The sequence below is a fragment of the Dasypus novemcinctus genome, chromosome 15 (assembly GCF_030445035.2).
Source record: "Dasypus novemcinctus isolate mDasNov1 chromosome 15, mDasNov1.1.hap2, whole genome shotgun sequence".
Lineage (NCBI taxonomy): Eukaryota > Metazoa > Chordata > Mammalia > Cingulata > Dasypodidae > Dasypus > Dasypus novemcinctus.
In genome coordinates this window covers 23,354,559-23,371,005 of record NC_080687.1, presented here as the reverse complement: position 1 = coordinate 23,371,005, position 16,447 = coordinate 23,354,559, and the positions used below count along the sequence as shown (strand labels likewise).

Here is a 16,447-nt window from a genome sequence, read left to right as displayed (position 1 = left end):
TACCACTTTTAAGTGTACAATTCAGTGGTAGTAATTACATTCACAAATGATTTAACTGTTTTTATGGAAGAAATAATTTTGTTTCTACATTGTAAATGTATGGTTTGGCTGGTAGTGTTTCTATGCATGGATTCCTTCATAGGCATTTTCTAGAATATGTGTGTTCATGAAGTTTAGAACTTGGAGTGACAGAAAAAAGTATTCTCCTGTGCAAATTAAAGCTCAAAATAAACAGATGTCAAAGACAAAAAGCAAGCACATGGGATGAAGTTTGAATCTGCATTTCTGGACCCTGGACAGAAGTCTGTAGAAGTGTTCATGATTTATCAGTTTTACTTGGAGCCATTATATGATTCTGTTTCTAATGCAAGTCATTCCTGCAAATAAACATTATTTAATAAATTTAAATGCATAATATACTTTGTATAATCCTTTGAGCAATGTTCTAAGAAACAAGTTTTGGAGCAAATTTGGTGTTTCTGACAAGTAATTCTGCGTAGTGCTGTTAATCTTGCCAGAAGACCAGAGTGCTATTTTATGTTACATTACATTATTACAAATAGTACCAATAACATTAGCTGGAATTTCCCAGTGTTTGAATATTTGCTGTGGGCTATAGTACTTTGTAAAATTTTGAAAAAAAAATGCAAAGAGGAAAAGATGTCAGTGTTTCAGATATTGCAGTATAAAATCAGACACTGACCTAAAATCTGAATTGGGAAAAGCCACATCAATTCAATGGCAAAACCAAAATCAGGGCAAGCAGACAAAATATTATCATTATTTAAAAAGGAAATGAGCTTACACAAAGCTGCATATGCTCTGACACTCAAGTGAAAGCTGCTTTTGAACATGCAACAATTCAACTAATGTCAATGCAAAATAAAAGAATTTTTCCTATATCTAGGGTATCTGTCATGAAACAAAGAGCAAGAGTATCAGGTAGGGCAATGAATGCTTTGTGGTTTTCAGATTTCTTTTTCAGATAAATACATGTGGATTTATCTTTCAATCTTTTAAATGATTTTTACTTGGCATTTTTTTTTTAGTGTTTTCTGAACATTTTCCTTTATCAAATGTCTATCAGGTAGAGATTGTTTTTACATGTTATTTAAATATACCTATAATCTTGTCATTGGTTCATAATATTAAACAATCATGTAGTGATTTATATACTAAATAAATTTGTATATATAGTATACATACTCATGCATATTTTAGCAGAAATCTTGGAAAACTTTTAGTATAACATTATCAGAGGAAATTAATTTACTATTATGGCCATTCAATATTTTAAAACAGAGAATTATGAAAAATAATACAGTGATTTGAGGAATTCCCAAGAATTCAGATTCCTTGTCTCCAGATCCTGAAGATTAATATCTTTTAGAAATTTGGAAATGCCAGTTTGTAGTAGGCCTTCATGGGCTAGCCTAGAACCTAACCACTTTTCATTGTATTCATTGAGCATATACTTTTAGAGTTCCAAATGACTTGTCTTACAAAGGGGCTCTGTCAGTTCATTGGGGCCTTTCATTATTTATTTTCTCTTTATTAGTTGAGGACCTAATGTTGAAATTCATTATACAGTTTGCTTCATTTTTAAAGAAACGGCTCACTTTTCCTGTAATTTCTTTGAGAGGTAACAGAGGTAGTTTTTCAGCATAATTTTCTTTTCTTGTAGGGCATTTTAGAAAAATCAAAGGCCAAGGGTATCCCCGTCGTCATTGACGCGGTAAGTGCTGCCTTGTCTTCTCCTGCACACAGCAAGGGAGCCCTTTTAAATCCTGTGGAGTAAATGACTGCTGTCCTTGTTTTATGCAGGATGGATTGTGGCTGATTGCTCAGGAGCCTTCCCTCATTCAAGGTTACCAGAGGGCCATTCTTACTCCAAACTACATGGAGTTCAGCAGACTCTATGAAGCTGTGGTGAGTTTGTTAACAACTAAAAGACAAGATGCAAGCCCTTCTCATCTTGGAGGGAGAGGAAAGCATGCTTCACTTCTGCCACAGATGTTTAATGTCACAGCTCATTCCCTTTGGCATATCTTTGCAGTGATACAGCTTTGTTGAATAACTGGTAGATGAAGACATTTTTCAGATGCTAAGAAGCCCATTTTTTTCACATTCTAACATCATTATATCAGAATGTGCTTTACAATTGATGGTGCAGCATCAGTTTGACAGCTGTTTTTTCTTTCTTGAATAGTGCATGTAATGGTGCGTCTTATAATCTGTGATATCTTGGATTAGATGAAATAAGATGTGATGGAGTTGGGGAGAGCATGGGCTCTGGATTCAAGCTTCCATTGTTCACTTTGGGCAAATCACTTTATTTGTGCATTGCCTTATTGATAAAATGTGGACAATGATGTCTCCTGCTTAGGATTTTTGAGGAGGAAACAAAAAATGTAGAGATTAGTCCTTGCATATTAAGTGCCCAGTAAATGTTCTCTCTCATAATTATTAGTATTTGGTTTACTTCTGCAAAGCTTTTGAAAACTAGCCACTTTGGTCTGACAAGATAGAGGAAAGGCTCCTGTGTCAGAATCAGCTTGTATTTGTAACAGTACACATTCCAGGCCTCCCTCCACACTAACAGAATATGAATCTCTGGGAGTATAGGGCCCAGAAATCTGCATTTAACCATGAGCCCAAGTGATTCTTTTATACATGAGTTTGAGAATCATTGATACACTGGACAACTCTCTCGTTTCTCTATTTCATATGTTTGCAGACGACTTTTTAAAATTTCTAAAGAATCATTTGGTTTTTTCTGTGGTGTTATATCATAGCTTCGAGAGCCTGTGAATAGCAGTGATCATTATGGATCTGTCTGGAAACTCAGCCAAGCCCTAGGGAATCTGACAGTTGTTCAGAAAGGAGAGAAAGATGTGATTTCAGATGGTGAAAAGGGTGAGTGTATGTTTTATTTTGCAGCATTGCCAGCACTGTGTAAGTTGACTTTTCCATATTGGATGCTGAATCCCCTGGGAAGCACCACTCTTATAGTGCTCTGCTTGTCACGTTTTTGTAATCAGTTTAGAGTATCACATGTTCACCTATGTTCACATCCATTCAGCAAAGAGAGACTTCCTTGTGAGTGTTACCATAACTTCTTCAAGTCCTTATTTTGCTTTACTTTTCATTGTTTTGCAATAGGAAGTGACAGCAACAAATGAAATGTTTAGAGATTTGACTTCTCATTTATTCCAAATGTCTTAGTTTTTATGCATTAACTAAATGGCTAAATTTCTATTGATTTATAATTACCCTCCCAGTGATAAGATGATTATAACAAAACTTTGATTTCTCTGCTTGTTTGAGAGACATTGTTTTTAGTTATACCTTAGAGAGGCTGTTTCCTTGGCAGCTAAGAGCTTTGTGTTACATTTTTAAACTGGTGTGACAAATAGGTTTCCTATGATTTACCAGAACATTGCCTAGAGCAGACTGTTGGAAAGGATTCCAAGAGCCTGCCTGGTCTCAGTGGGAAAGAATGCTGAGGGCTAGGGAGGGTAGGGTTGAGGCAGAAGGGAACGGATTTGCCATCTCTGCTTGAGCCCTTCTTCCTAAGGCAAAGGGGAAAAACATTCCAACTGGGGACCAGATGTGTGCCCTCTTACCAGGAGACAGCGGACAGAACCCTTTATACCTTTATAGTCTATTGGTGATTAACTTGGGCAATTTAGAAGTTAGATTATCCAGGTAAAAAATAATCTTATAAGTAGATGTATTTTAGAGGCCAAGGTATAATACTTTTTAAAAAATGTATTATTACATAGAGATTGCTCCCCAGAAAGGTTAAGAAGTAATCTTTTGTACAACATTTTCAACAAGAAGGCATCAAATCAAAATAACACTGTAAATATTTCAACTTTGTAATTCATTACCTAGGTATGTAATTGTAGCCTAGTAATTTCCCTGTGTAGGTGATCCTCACCTTTCCTGTGACTCCTCCCGTTTATGACTGTGGTGATGAGTATCTCAGGGCATCGTGTAGTGATCCCATGGTCATCTTGCCCACAGCATAGATGCAGTTATTTGAATGCTTTATTGCAATTTGATCCTTTTTTATAAACGTGACTGAAAAGTGAAAACACAGGCGCAGACACTGGTGGAAAACATTAGATGCTGAAAGTGATGAGCTGTCTTAAGTCAGTCACACTGTACACATGAGCCTGTTGATTCAGCAGAGAGCAAAATGAAAAGCATGGAAGAAGTGCTGAATTGTTATCAGCGCTCATATCAAAAAAGTGAGGTGCATAGCTAAGGATTTTATAACATCGTTAGTGCTCAGAAAATAGATGTCCTTCCTTCATTAAAGTCTCATGTGGAGACAGAAAACATGAGCTATTTTTACAGAGATAATTTATACCTCATTAACAATTCTTTGTAGTAAAGTCTTCGTTTTCTAGCTGCCAAAGCACATACCATGCAGTCAGTTGGCTTAAACAATGAGAATTTATTGAATCAGGGTTTTGAGGCTAAGAGAAAGTCTAATTTAAGGTGTCATCAAGGCAGTGCTTTCTTTCCAAAGACTGGCATCCTGGGGCTGGCTGCCAGCAGTCCTTGGTCCTGGGCTTCTCTCCTTCATGGTTATTTTGACCTTCACCTTCTGGCTCTTTCTCTTCTCTGTGACTTTCCTTACAAGGCCTTCAGTAATAGGATTAAACCCATCCTAAGTCAGCCCGGACTACTGAAGTAACCTCATCAAAAGGTCCTACTTACAATGGTTCACACCCACAGGAATGGACTAAGATGATTAATTTCTGGGGTACATAGCTCCACACCACCACACTAGGTAAAAAGAATGCTGAGGCGTACTTACACGCATTATACTTGTGCACACATACACAGAGCTATGGACAGGGTAAATGTTCTCTAAGGGACTCTGGAACTTTTTATTTTTTAAAAAAATTAAATAGATCACAAGGAATTTTACATTAAAAAACAAACAAAAAACATAAGAGGTTCCCATATTGGAACTTTTTAAGTTGAATTCTTTTTTATTATCAGAAGGCCCTCCTGATTGTAACATACCCAGAGTATATAACAATTTGTTTTCAAGACATTTACCAAAGAAATAGAAATTTCCAATATGTATATAGGCTTTAGTGGAACTGTAATGGTTAGGAGAGGAGTAAATTCAGGGTAGCACTGAATGGCTTTTCATGTCTCATTTTAGGTGAACTTATTTGAAGAGTGAGATACAAATGAAAACTCTTCATCCTCTGTGGAGTCTGGAGCACAAAGACTCACCACATTTATAAATGCATCATTTATATCTGGTGTTGTACAGGTGGTTCCGTTTTCCCCTTTTATTAGTGGAGTGACAGGGGTAACCTAACTTTTGTGTGTTTAGTTTCTTCTTGGTTGAACTAGAGGCTAATTCAGTCCTTATTAGAGATAACAGGGAAAGAAGCAGGAGATAATATAAAATGAGCTTTGAGCCTGAGGCAACAGCTAAAATTCACACAGCAAGGTTTATCTCTCCCTGTAGGAGTGTCTGGTATTTGGTACAGAGGAAACCCTTGAAGCTAATGTGTGTGCTTTGTCTGCTTTTGTCTAGTGCTCGTGTGTAGCCAGGAAGGAAGCAGTCGCAGGTGTGGCGGGCAAGGAGATCTCCTATCAGGCTCCCTCGGTGTCCTGGTGCATTGGGCCCTTCTTGCTGGATCTGAGAAAACAAACGGGTATGGTCACATCTTAATTTATGATGATTTGAAATGTTTGAATTGTGTAAGATGTTTTAGCAGTTCATGTCTTTAATAAGTAGTTACTTGAAAATTTGAAATGAAATATTAATGCTACACTGAAGCAGTGCCAGGCCAAGTTGAATGATTTGTATATTAAGAATACCTGGGAAGGCTTATAGTTGACTCCACTGATAGATTCAGATGATCAGTATTTTTTAGAAGCTCTCCTATTCATTCTAACATGCATCCTGGTAGAATACTGTACTGCAAGCCATGTCTTCTCTGTCTGCATTGTCACAAGCACTGGACTAGGAGACAGGAAGCAGAGATCACCTGCACCTGGTGCCACACACCAAACCTCTATGTCCACATAAATCACTCCCTACACTCTAGAACCAGGGAAGAGTTACTATTAACTCACACTGGAAAAAGGAAGTAGAGAGCTACCTGTAGCTTCTCAAAAAATATTTATGACCAACAAATACTTGTCTGGATTTTCATCAGAGGGAAAATTATTTTCCATGGCTGTGTCCTAACTCTTTTTCTCTAGATATTTTTGATGTGCCTTTTGTCAGGGAATATTAATATTAGAGGGTTAATGATTATTTCTAACTGTAATTATTAAACTGTTAAGTATAACATTGCTGACTAGATAATTGAAATAAGTATAAAAAGGAGAATGAAATGCTAAGGCATACTTAGATACATATTTATCTGTATGCACACATACAACTCAGAGGCATATCAAACTTTAAATTGCCAGTTTGGGGGCCCAAGACTGAAACTAGAATTAACAATCTTCTGGTAGCTACTCATCTTAAAAAGTCCTCTAAGGTTTTAACTTTCCACTTACTGAGTAGTTTATTGCTAATCCCTTTCCCCCCTTTCCAGGTTAAATCCTTTTCTCGTGGCAGGGTTTGGTGCCTGCTCTCTCACGAGGCAATGCAACAGCCAAGCCTTTCAGAAGTATGGGCGTGCCACAACCACCACAGACATGATTGCAGAAGTTGGAACCGCATTCAAAAAACTTTTTGAAACCTGAGCCAAGTGCAAGCAAGAAGGAAATGGGCACCTCAGGTAGAGGGAAATTGCATTTATAATGGGAAAAACAGATATATGTAATGAATCATTTGACTACTCTGGCAGCACAGATTGCTTGGTAGATTTTTTTTTTAAGTCTAGGAAAAACTGGTTAATGTAGAGGCTTTTAAAGGATTTGGAATATAATTTTTGGCTAAAATAAAACATAGTTGGAGATATTACAGTGAAACTAAACAAAGTATTCCTGAACTTTTCTTAAATTTCTCACCAATAACTAAGAAAAAATTAAAGAGAAATCACATAAGAGTGAAAAATTTTGACCAACTCAGCTGAATTTCTTGCTTCAAGATAAGCGGTTATTTTCAGTTTTTCTCTACTTATTTCTTCTCATTTTCTTCACTGATGCTCAGTTTCTTTTATGAAAGTGGTACTCTTATTGGCTATTCCTCTCAAAGGGATCAGTTGTTTTCAAATATCTATATGAATGAGTTTTTGTTTTTTTTTAATTGATGTCCACCAAGGGATCTGGCATTCATTCTTCAGCTCTTTTTGTTTAAAAGATGATTGGGTTGAAAATGTCTGGGCAGAAATACTAAGCATTGGTTGTTTCGGTAAACTTATTACACTACTTGAGAAAAAAGTGATACATTTATTTTTATCATTGCCTCAGAAATTATTTGAGGCAATATGGTAACTTAATCTGACACATACTTAAAATGGGTAGAGAAAGGCTGTCTAAAAAGCCTTTCAGGCCTTATACTCTTCATTTTCCATTTCCACGTGCACATAAGTACATGAGATGACGTCAGCAAAATAAACATGACTTGAAAGAGTATCAGTGGGATAATTACAGTCCCATTGTTTCCTATGTGGTTAGATCAGCATATTACTTTGTGAAAAGCAGAGTAAGTTAAACTTGGCCATACTGTTCTTGCTTGTTCGGAAGACTTCAGTTCAGGCTTATTTTCTCTGGTGTGGTGGTGGGTACTAAGGATGCCCAGGAGGAAATGCTAAAAGGCATCATTAACTCTACTGATGAAAAAGGACAGCAGTGTCCATCTGGTTTGAAAGTGGGTATGTCCTCAGGAATACTTATAATTCATAAAAGAAACTGATTTGTGAAATTTTAGTAAACGGAGATGTTGTGATGTTAACTTCAGCACAGTTGTTTCATAGGGATGATTTTCTTAGGATGGCATTTGCTTTTTTTAAAATGGTCTGATATTTACTTTTCTAGTGCTATTCAATGGGATTTGGTACCTAACATGCACTTTTGAGTGTACTTTTTTATACTTTTAATAATGCCATTCTTTCTACAACAAATGTAAAACCTGTATCGTTCATTTAAAAAGTCTTTTTGTCCTTGATGATTAAACTACCTCACTCCAAACAGATTTTTACTTTCTTTGAAACTACTAATCAACTTTTAAGATTTAAAAATTAAAAAATGCTACTCTTATTTCACATTTAATTTTAGAAGCTTTACTATCTATATGTGAACTTCTTTGGAAAAACTGGCAATGAATATTTTTTTTCCTTTGCGGAATTATATCTGAACCCTGGTAACTATTAAAAGAAAAAGAGCTGATTTATGTAAATGTAGAGTTTATTTTTTTCTAAATTAAATAGAAGCAACCTTTCAACTCTAAGCAAGGATACTGTCAGATACTAGAGAGGATAAAACTATGGAAACCTGTGTATACATGAAATGTATGTTTTTCACAATGCATATCAATATTGTTACAATTAAGTAATTTAAAGAATAACCCTGGAACATAGCCATTTTTCTCCATAGTGGAAATAAAATATAGCAAAGCCATAGGAATTAGTGTCATGCTTTTTGTTTTTGAAGTTTTTGCTCTGAATAAGTACAAAATCCCTTTGTTAAAAGGGAGATAGGGACAATACCCAAGTCACATGATTTTATTAATTGATTCACTGTTCTTTTACAAATCAATCTATACTAATTCCAGCTAGAGCAGATGAAGTACTTTCTTCCTTTGAGTTTCCTGAGACCTGCTTAACAACACTGAAGCATGTTGTTTGGATGATTTAGGCTTCCATGCCATGCAGGTAAGACACTCTGCTCCTTCTTAGGATGTTTCACCGTAAGGAGCCTGTCTGTCATATGGGTGTCCTTGCTTTACCATTTATACCTATTTCCTTTTCTGTAAAACAGGAATATCAGTGACTTTTCAGGGTTATGAAGATTGAGAACATGTACAAAGCTACTGAACCACACTAACCTCTCAGTAAATGCAAGCTACTATCTTAGTCATTTGCTTAGCTGTTGCCTACAGCTTCATCCGCAGGATTTATTAAATGCTCAACAGAGACCATAACTAACAAAGGAACAACACGAAGTGACATTCTTGACAGGATTGAAGAGCTGGAGAAAAGGGTAGAGTGCCACCTAGTTTTCTCTTTATTCTTTAGCAACAGTTGTACTCCTCCTATTACACAAACGTTGTGAGGAAAGCAAGAGTAAGGCTGTGGGGCTCTATGTTAAAGACCACCAACAAGCCGCAGGTCCAAGTTTTCTGCTGTTTGCAGCTGCTGTGACCTTGAAATCATTTGCCATCCTTTCAGTCACTCTTCCTATTAGGAGTTGTTGCCATTCTTCCAGTCTCAGATCAATTGTCCTTGACACCACATACAAACCCTATCTTTTTCCTGCCTCTCTTGTGTTCAAGTTGTGGGCTCTCATCTGGTTTCCCTGGTTTTGCTCTCACCCTTACAATCCACACTCCTACAGAATTAACCTTTCTGAAGAGCACAACTCGGACTTTATCACTTCTCTGCTCAGAAGTCTTCAGGGTTAATGTTTTAGGTATCAAACTATTATATATTATGTGTCTTAATATCACCAACTGTGCTCGCTTTGGCAGCACATATACTAAAATTGGAACGATACAGAGATTAGCATGGCCCCTGTGCAAGGATGATACACAAATTCGTGAAGTGTTCCATATTTTTGGGGGAAAGGAGGTGAATATATGTGCGTGAATATATGTGCGTGCATGTGCACATGCATGTGCACATATGTATAACTTTGATATTAAAAGAGAAAGAAGAAAACTAAATTTAAAAATATAGGGTATTAGATGAGATATTTATGGCAAGAGTAGTTGCAATATGATGCTAACAACTGGCCAATTTACATTTGATTAATGAATAAAGAAGAGAAGAAACGTCAGAATGAAAATAAGTTAACAAATTAGGAGTCAATTTATCATAAAAGATGTTGGATCATATCTTAGTTTTCAGGCAGAATATTTACAATTAAGGTTTGCTTGACTGGAATATAGAGAGTAAACCAAGGGGGGTCCTCATTTTATCTATTTTGGATGAGCAACATAGGACTTTGGGAAAGCATACATATTAATAATTATTTAAACTCCTGAAAGGTCATAAAAATTATATAATTGAGATGAGTTGTATGCTTTATAAATGGATTAAACTATATAGATTAATTACGATGGATAATTTCTCTGTATAATGATGTAATGTATTATCAATCAATAATTACCTATTTACTATAAAAAAAAATATCACCAACTAGTTTTAACTTAAACAACAGGAATATGTTGACTCACGATTTCAGAGTCTAGAAGGCTTGCTTCCTTCAGGGATCTGGTAGCATTCTGGCTGGCTGGCAATCCATGGGTTCCTTGGCGATGCCTTCTCCTTTATCTTCTGGGTTCTGGCCCTTCCTCGTGACTTTTCTCTGTCTGATTTCTTCTGCTCATTAAAGGGCTCTAGTAATCCACCTTCTTTCATTTTGGCCACATCTAAACTAAACTAACATCTTCAAGAGATCCTATCTACAATGGGTTCACACCCACAGGAATGCAGATCAAGAGCAAGTGTCTAAATTGGGGTACATAGTTCAATCCAGCATACAATAAAAAATACTTCACTGGGAAGTGGATTTGGCTCAACAGATAGAGCACCTGCCTACCACATGGGAGGTCCAGGGTTCAAACCCAGGGCCTCCTGACGTGTGTGGTGAGCTGGCCCACACGCAGTGCTGATGTGCACAAGGAGTGCCGTGCCATGCAGGGGCGTCCTCCCATGTAAGGGAACCCCATGCGCAAGGAGTACACCCTGTTATTGAGAGCCGCCCTGTGCGAAAAAATACAGCCTGCCCAGGAGTGTCACTGCACACACGGAGAGCTGATGCAGCAAGATGACACAACAAGAAGAGACACAGAGTCCCACTGCAGCTGACAAGAATACAAGCAGACACAGAAGAACACACAGCGAATGGACACAGAGCAGACAACTGGGGGGGAGGGGTTGGGAAGGGGAGAGAAATTTTTTTTTAAATCTTAAAAAAAAAATTTAAAAGAGGTTAAAAATAAAAGATGAAACATAGCTATCAAAATATTAACTCTGCCAGTAAGAGTGCAGGTGATTTCCTTTGCTATGTTTTTTCTATGTTGAACCCATTACTTAGGTATTCAGGAAAATATAAAAATATCATTCCTCAGGGGGGAAATGCCTCCCATGTTCAGCACTGCCTGGAATTCCTGAGATACTGAGACATTTTCTTTTCCCGTTTTCCCTCTGTTTTAGGCAAGGTGGGGCAAACAGCTATATCCTGTGTGAGCCCCAAGGGGTGAAGGGGCTTGTTGAAGCTGCTGCTAGTCTTGTCCCCTGCTTCATGAGTCCCCCTGTTCACCAGCAAGCCCCATGCCATTCAGTCTTCCTGCCCCAGGGACCATATGTGTTTTCCCCTCTTTCAGGACAAAGCACATGGCTGTCTTACATCATCTTTCTTTGGGTTACTGGTTTTACCATCCTACATTGTCAGATTCTTAGCCACAAGGACCAGCTGTGTTTTATTATGCACAATTCTTGCTGATTTAGCTTTGTCTGTGGCCACTTGTACTAGAAAAAATTAACTTTTTTTAGGCATAGCTATTAACAGGCACTAGTGGGAAGTTATCAGTTTAATGTTGACTTAGCCACAGTAAAAACTTTAATGTAAAGTTTTTATCAGATAATATAGGATAGAACGTGTATTGTGAAAATGTGGTTCCAGGTCCACATGGCTTTATATAATCCTCAGTTCCCTCTTTCCTGGTCTTTCGTTCTTTGATCTTGTAGTTCCCATGTAGATGTTGTACTGCTTCTGTCCTGTAAAAAGGAAAATAAGATTTAAATTTTATGACTAGATATCACTCTGGCTAAAAGGGTTCATGGGTAAGACCTTTTTAATCAAAGCTCCAGCAGTGAGACAAAACATGCTGCCTATGCTTAACGCTAAAGGTTGTTGCTATACGCTTTAAAAAATTTTAAAGCGATGTTTTTTTTAATGTAACATTTTGTGTGATGTATGTATCTTTAAAAAGAATAAAAGATAAAAAAAAAAAAGATGTTGCTACCTTCCAACAAAAGGCCTGGTGCAGAGCGTCCTGGTCTAACACAAAGGTGGCACAGGATTAAGATGATATAGCAGAGGGTGGGACTGAGTTAAGAGCCCAGGTTCTATCCTCTCTGCCCTTGGCTCCTTGAACTGTACACACATTTGAGCCTCAGTGTCCCTTCCAGCTCTGACCTGCCAGGATTAACATCAGTGTTTTGTTTGAGAACATTACAAAGAAGACATGGTAAATTTGAAATTTTGACCTCCATGATGACCCTTTCCAGATTTGCCAGAGGGGGAGGGGTGGGTTTCTCTCCTCACAGAAAACAGCATGACGACGATGCTGAAGGTGCTGACAACCTATGTATGCATGTGCAGTGCATGTGAATTTACAAAGCGTCTCGGTGCGCATTCTCTCACATAGCGTGAGGGCGACTGTCCCTTGCACAGGTTGGACAGAGGACCACACAGCCTCACAGGCAGTGGCTTACCTTGATGTTGATGCCATGGACGGCGAGGTCTGTGCGCAGGGCGTCACACGCCTGAAGCAGGGACTGCCTCTCCAGGAGCTGCTGCTGCCGGGCCTTTCTGTCGGCCTCCTGGGTGGCCAGGGCATACTGGCGCACCTTCAGACGGAAATGGACCAGCTCCTCAACCACACTGTGCAGAGTAGCCAAGCTGTCGTCTCCTGAGATACACTTAACACAGGTGAGGTGGCGTTACTCAGTGAGGTTCTGGACAGCAGGTTAGGTCCACACCATGATAGGAATCTGAAGACCATGCTCTGCTGATATAGTGGGAGCAAGTTCTCTGCAAAGACCACTCCACCACAAGTCTTTCCTTCGATTCCCTGGGGCTAGGCATCTTTATGAAGAACTCAATGGCTAGAGAGGGAAGTTCTGCAGTGCTGGGTTGTTTACACATTAGCCATGCTAAGCAGCAGCCCTTATTCTCGCAACTCCCTTCATCTATTTTGAATACCTCTCATCCAAGCAACACTTTCTAAAAATCATTCAGGAATTAACAAGGGGGCTCTAGCGGGCTGTGCATAGCAAGCCTCTCCTTCATCTGCTGTGCGGTTTCTCCATGTGGGCCCCAGACAGCCAGTACCAGGTACTTGCTGAAAATGCCGATTCCAGGGCTCCCACTGCACTCCTTGAGAACATCTGAGGGCTGAAGCTAGGGAAGCTGCATTAACAAGCTCTCCTGTGATTTTTAACTTGCACCAATATTTTAAGAACTGCTGCTCTACAGGGTAAGAAGATACCTTTTTATCATCTAGTTCACGAAGGAGAGTATAAGTCTAAACCTTATCAACAAAGGAAGTCATTTTTATCAAATTTGTTCACTGTAACCAAATATTTAAGACAATGTAGAGGTCTCATATGGTCTACTATGTGTATGCATATACCCGCATACACATTGTTTGAATTGAATAGTCTGGGATCAATAATCTCAATGATCAGCTGGATAAATTTTTTAAAAAGTGGTTCATCTCACATAAAATAGGATTTGAATTGATTCAAGTAGCTAGAACTCTTCTCCCCCTCCCCCTTATTTCTTCTTTCTAATGGAGAATGGATGATACAGCTGTTGCTATTTCTTAATATTTTATATGTAAAGAAATGGAACCCACAATGTTTTACTACTTTGAGTCAAACTTCTTAAAACTCATTTGAGCAATTATTACTTGGAATAAAGTATTTTCATTGTGACAAAAATGTGAGTCCAAAGTGAGTCCAGACATCAACACTTGGAGCTCGAAGGAAGGTGAAGGAATATTTTTGCCAAGGGTCAGACACAACTTCGCCAACTATCCCTGTGCTTAGTCAATAGCAGGCTCTGAACAGTCTCCTCTGAAAATGAATATATACATTGAAAAGCTTGGTCATCTCAGATGAGTAGTTACAGAATTTTATATGATCTGCCTGACAGACTCACAAGGAAAGGAAATTAAATCTACTGGGTAATACATATGTATGTAAACAAATCAGACTTCAAAATCTTCAAAGATACTACAATTCTTTTTGTGGAGTCAGAAATCCATAGCAGTAAGTGGAGACCAAGGTGTTCCACTCCCTTGTGCTACAGTCACAGAAGAGAGGACAGCCTGGCACTCAGCAGCCAGGACACCCCCAGGCTGAGTCCCCAGAGGAGGGGATCCCCAGGGTGCTGGGTATTGGAGCTTAAATGGCCGTAAACCCTTCATCTAAAAGGAAGTACTCATCTATGCCGTGCCCGTGCACCCAAGGCTGGGAGAAGTACCTGCAGTGGCAACGAAGGAAACAAAAGACAGGCAGGAGCCTGGAGAGCAGTTGGGGAAGAACGAGTGTGTCCAACTACCTGCAATGCCTGTTAATACTTGTTATTGCATGTGGTGGTTTGGAGCTGTATGTACCCTAGAAAAACAAGTTAATAAATTTAATCTATTTCTGTGAGTGTGAACCCATTACTTCATTTAAAGTGTGGCCCATCTCAGTCAGGATGAGTTTTAATTCTATTACTGGAGTCCTTTATAGCAGAGTAAAATTCAGAGATGAAAAGAAGAAAAAAAGCTACAGGGAGCAGCCAGAAGCTGAAATTCAGTGGAGAATGGAGAAGGGAGAGGATACCATGTGACAAAGAAGCCCAGGACCAAGGACTCCCGCCAGCCCTGGAACACACCAGTCTTTGGGAAGAAAGCATTGCCTTGGTGATGCCTTGTTTTGCACTTTTTCCCAGCCTCAGAATCATCCCATTGTTTAAGCTGACCCATTGCATGGTATTTACTTGAGCAGCCAAGGAAAACAAAAACACTGCAGTCACTACATTCCAAACTTTGTTTTCTACATTAACTCTGAGAAAAGATTTTGTTGCATATAAAACATTTTGGGAGGGAAACAAAAATATTTTAGCCCCTTCACCTTCCTGAACGATTCAGTCCTAAGGCCGTTAGGTATAACAGAGCAAGGTGGGCACCTGCATGGAGGGGCAGCCTGGCGTGGGCTGTCAGAACCCAAGGAGGGTGAGCAGAGTGCCCTGAAGCAGAAGGGCCCAGAGGCATCAGAGCCCACAGCAGGGATCTATAGGATGAGGTGAAAAAGCCTAAGAAGATGAGGAAGTTGTCCATGCAGGGCACTGAGTGTATGGCCTGTGCAGGGACTCAGAGCCCCAGGTGAGTGACAAGGATGTCTCCACAGGGAAGGGGATGGTGGCAATGGGAAACTTCACTATATACAGGGAAAATAAGTAAATATATTTGCTATACCAGAAGCCAGGTTTCTCACTATCAGAATGAATTACTTATGGGAAGGGAAAAAACTAGAATGAACTGTATGTTGTTAGACTGGAATTGAGATATTGGTGGTAACTCCTAGATTTCAATAAATATAGACTAACATAGAAATAAATTTAAATAATGTACCATACACCAAACACACATATATTTCCTTGCTCTGTCCATTTAGGGGACCTGGGAGCAGCTACAACCCAAGAGGGATGAGCATATCTAGTGCTCAGACCATCACTTCTAAATACCTTTCTTTACTAAAAACATTCAGGGCTCCTTGGAGAAATGAATGATTCCTGGGTTGGAATGAAAAAGTAGAAGATAAGCCTGCAACATCGTGTGCCAGAAAGCATGACGTGCCAAAAGAATGATGGGGACATGTCCAAAGAACACTGAAGGTACCCTGAAGGGGCTCCTACTGGCCAAATCTGGGACATTTTGAGCATTATAAAAAATAGTAATGGATTTCAAGTCATTGAATAAATAGGAATATGTGAGTCCATCTTGATAGAATAAATAAATGAATAAAGGGCAAGTTTTATGTGGAATGGGATCTGTATAGTTACAAAGCATCTCTCCAAAAAGTAACTTACCAGCAGAGAAGACTGGCAGCCTCCACCTTAATTTTTAAGAGATCAAGGTGAGCCCCATCAGGAATGGACAGTGGGAACCAAGCAGCCCTGGCAGCATGCCCTGAGGAGGACATAGCAGTTCCTCCTCTGTGGTGTTCGTGCCAGAGATGCACCGCCCAAAACTATTCATGAGGAAACACCAGACAAACAGAAACTGAGGGACTTTACAAAGCAGCTGGCCTGTACACTAAAGTGTCAAGGTCATGAGAGTCAAAGAAAGACTGAAGGGATTGTTCCAGGTGAAAGGAGACTGGAAAGACAGGACAACCAAATGGAACCTGTGGCTCTAAACTGGATCCTTTTGTTATAAAGAATCATTTACAGCTGGCAAAGCCTGAACAGGGTCTGAGAATTAGATGGAAGCAATGAATCAATGTGAATTTCCCGATTTTGGCAGTTTACTGTGCTTATGGAGAAAGAGGTCTTTGTTTATAGGCAA

General features: G+C 39.0%; 2 protein-coding genes and 1 non-coding gene across 5 annotated transcripts in view; 2 read left to right on the top strand and 1 right to left on the bottom strand.

Annotated features, from left to right (window-relative positions):
- The window catches only part of NAXD (NAD(P)HX dehydratase), a 47,657-nt gene extending 39,099 nt beyond the window's left edge, over nt 1-8,558 (top strand). For both annotated transcript variants that reach the window (XM_023586980.3, XM_004447018.5), the window contains 5 exons: nt 1,685-1,735; nt 1,825-1,929; nt 2,796-2,916; nt 5,573-5,693; nt 6,588-8,558. In XM_023586980.3, coding sequence (XP_023442748.1) covers nt 1,685-1,735; nt 1,825-1,929; nt 2,796-2,916; nt 5,573-5,693; nt 6,588-6,738 — 549 coding nt within the window. In that variant the 3' untranslated portion in view covers nt 6,739-8,558. The remainder of the gene's footprint in view (nt 1-1,684; nt 1,736-1,824; nt 1,930-2,795; nt 2,917-5,572; nt 5,694-6,587) is intronic.
- CARS2 (cysteinyl-tRNA synthetase 2, mitochondrial) overlaps nt 4,446-16,447 on the bottom strand; it is a 70,396-nt gene continuing 58,394 nt past the window's right edge. For both annotated transcript variants that reach the window (XM_058276424.2, XM_058276426.1), the window contains 3 exons: nt 12,600-12,806; nt 10,334-11,879; nt 4,446-5,677 (listed from right to left, as the gene is read on the bottom strand). In XM_058276424.2, coding sequence (XP_058132407.1) covers nt 11,808-11,879; nt 12,600-12,806 — 279 coding nt within the window. In that variant the 3' untranslated portion in view covers nt 4,446-5,677; nt 10,334-11,807. The remainder of the gene's footprint in view (nt 5,678-10,333; nt 11,880-12,599; nt 12,807-16,447) is intronic.
- LOC111762671 (U6 spliceosomal RNA) lies at nt 9,610-9,713 on the top strand. Its single transcript, XR_002795729.1, has one exon. It is a non-coding gene; the product is annotated as a U6 spliceosomal RNA (small nuclear RNA).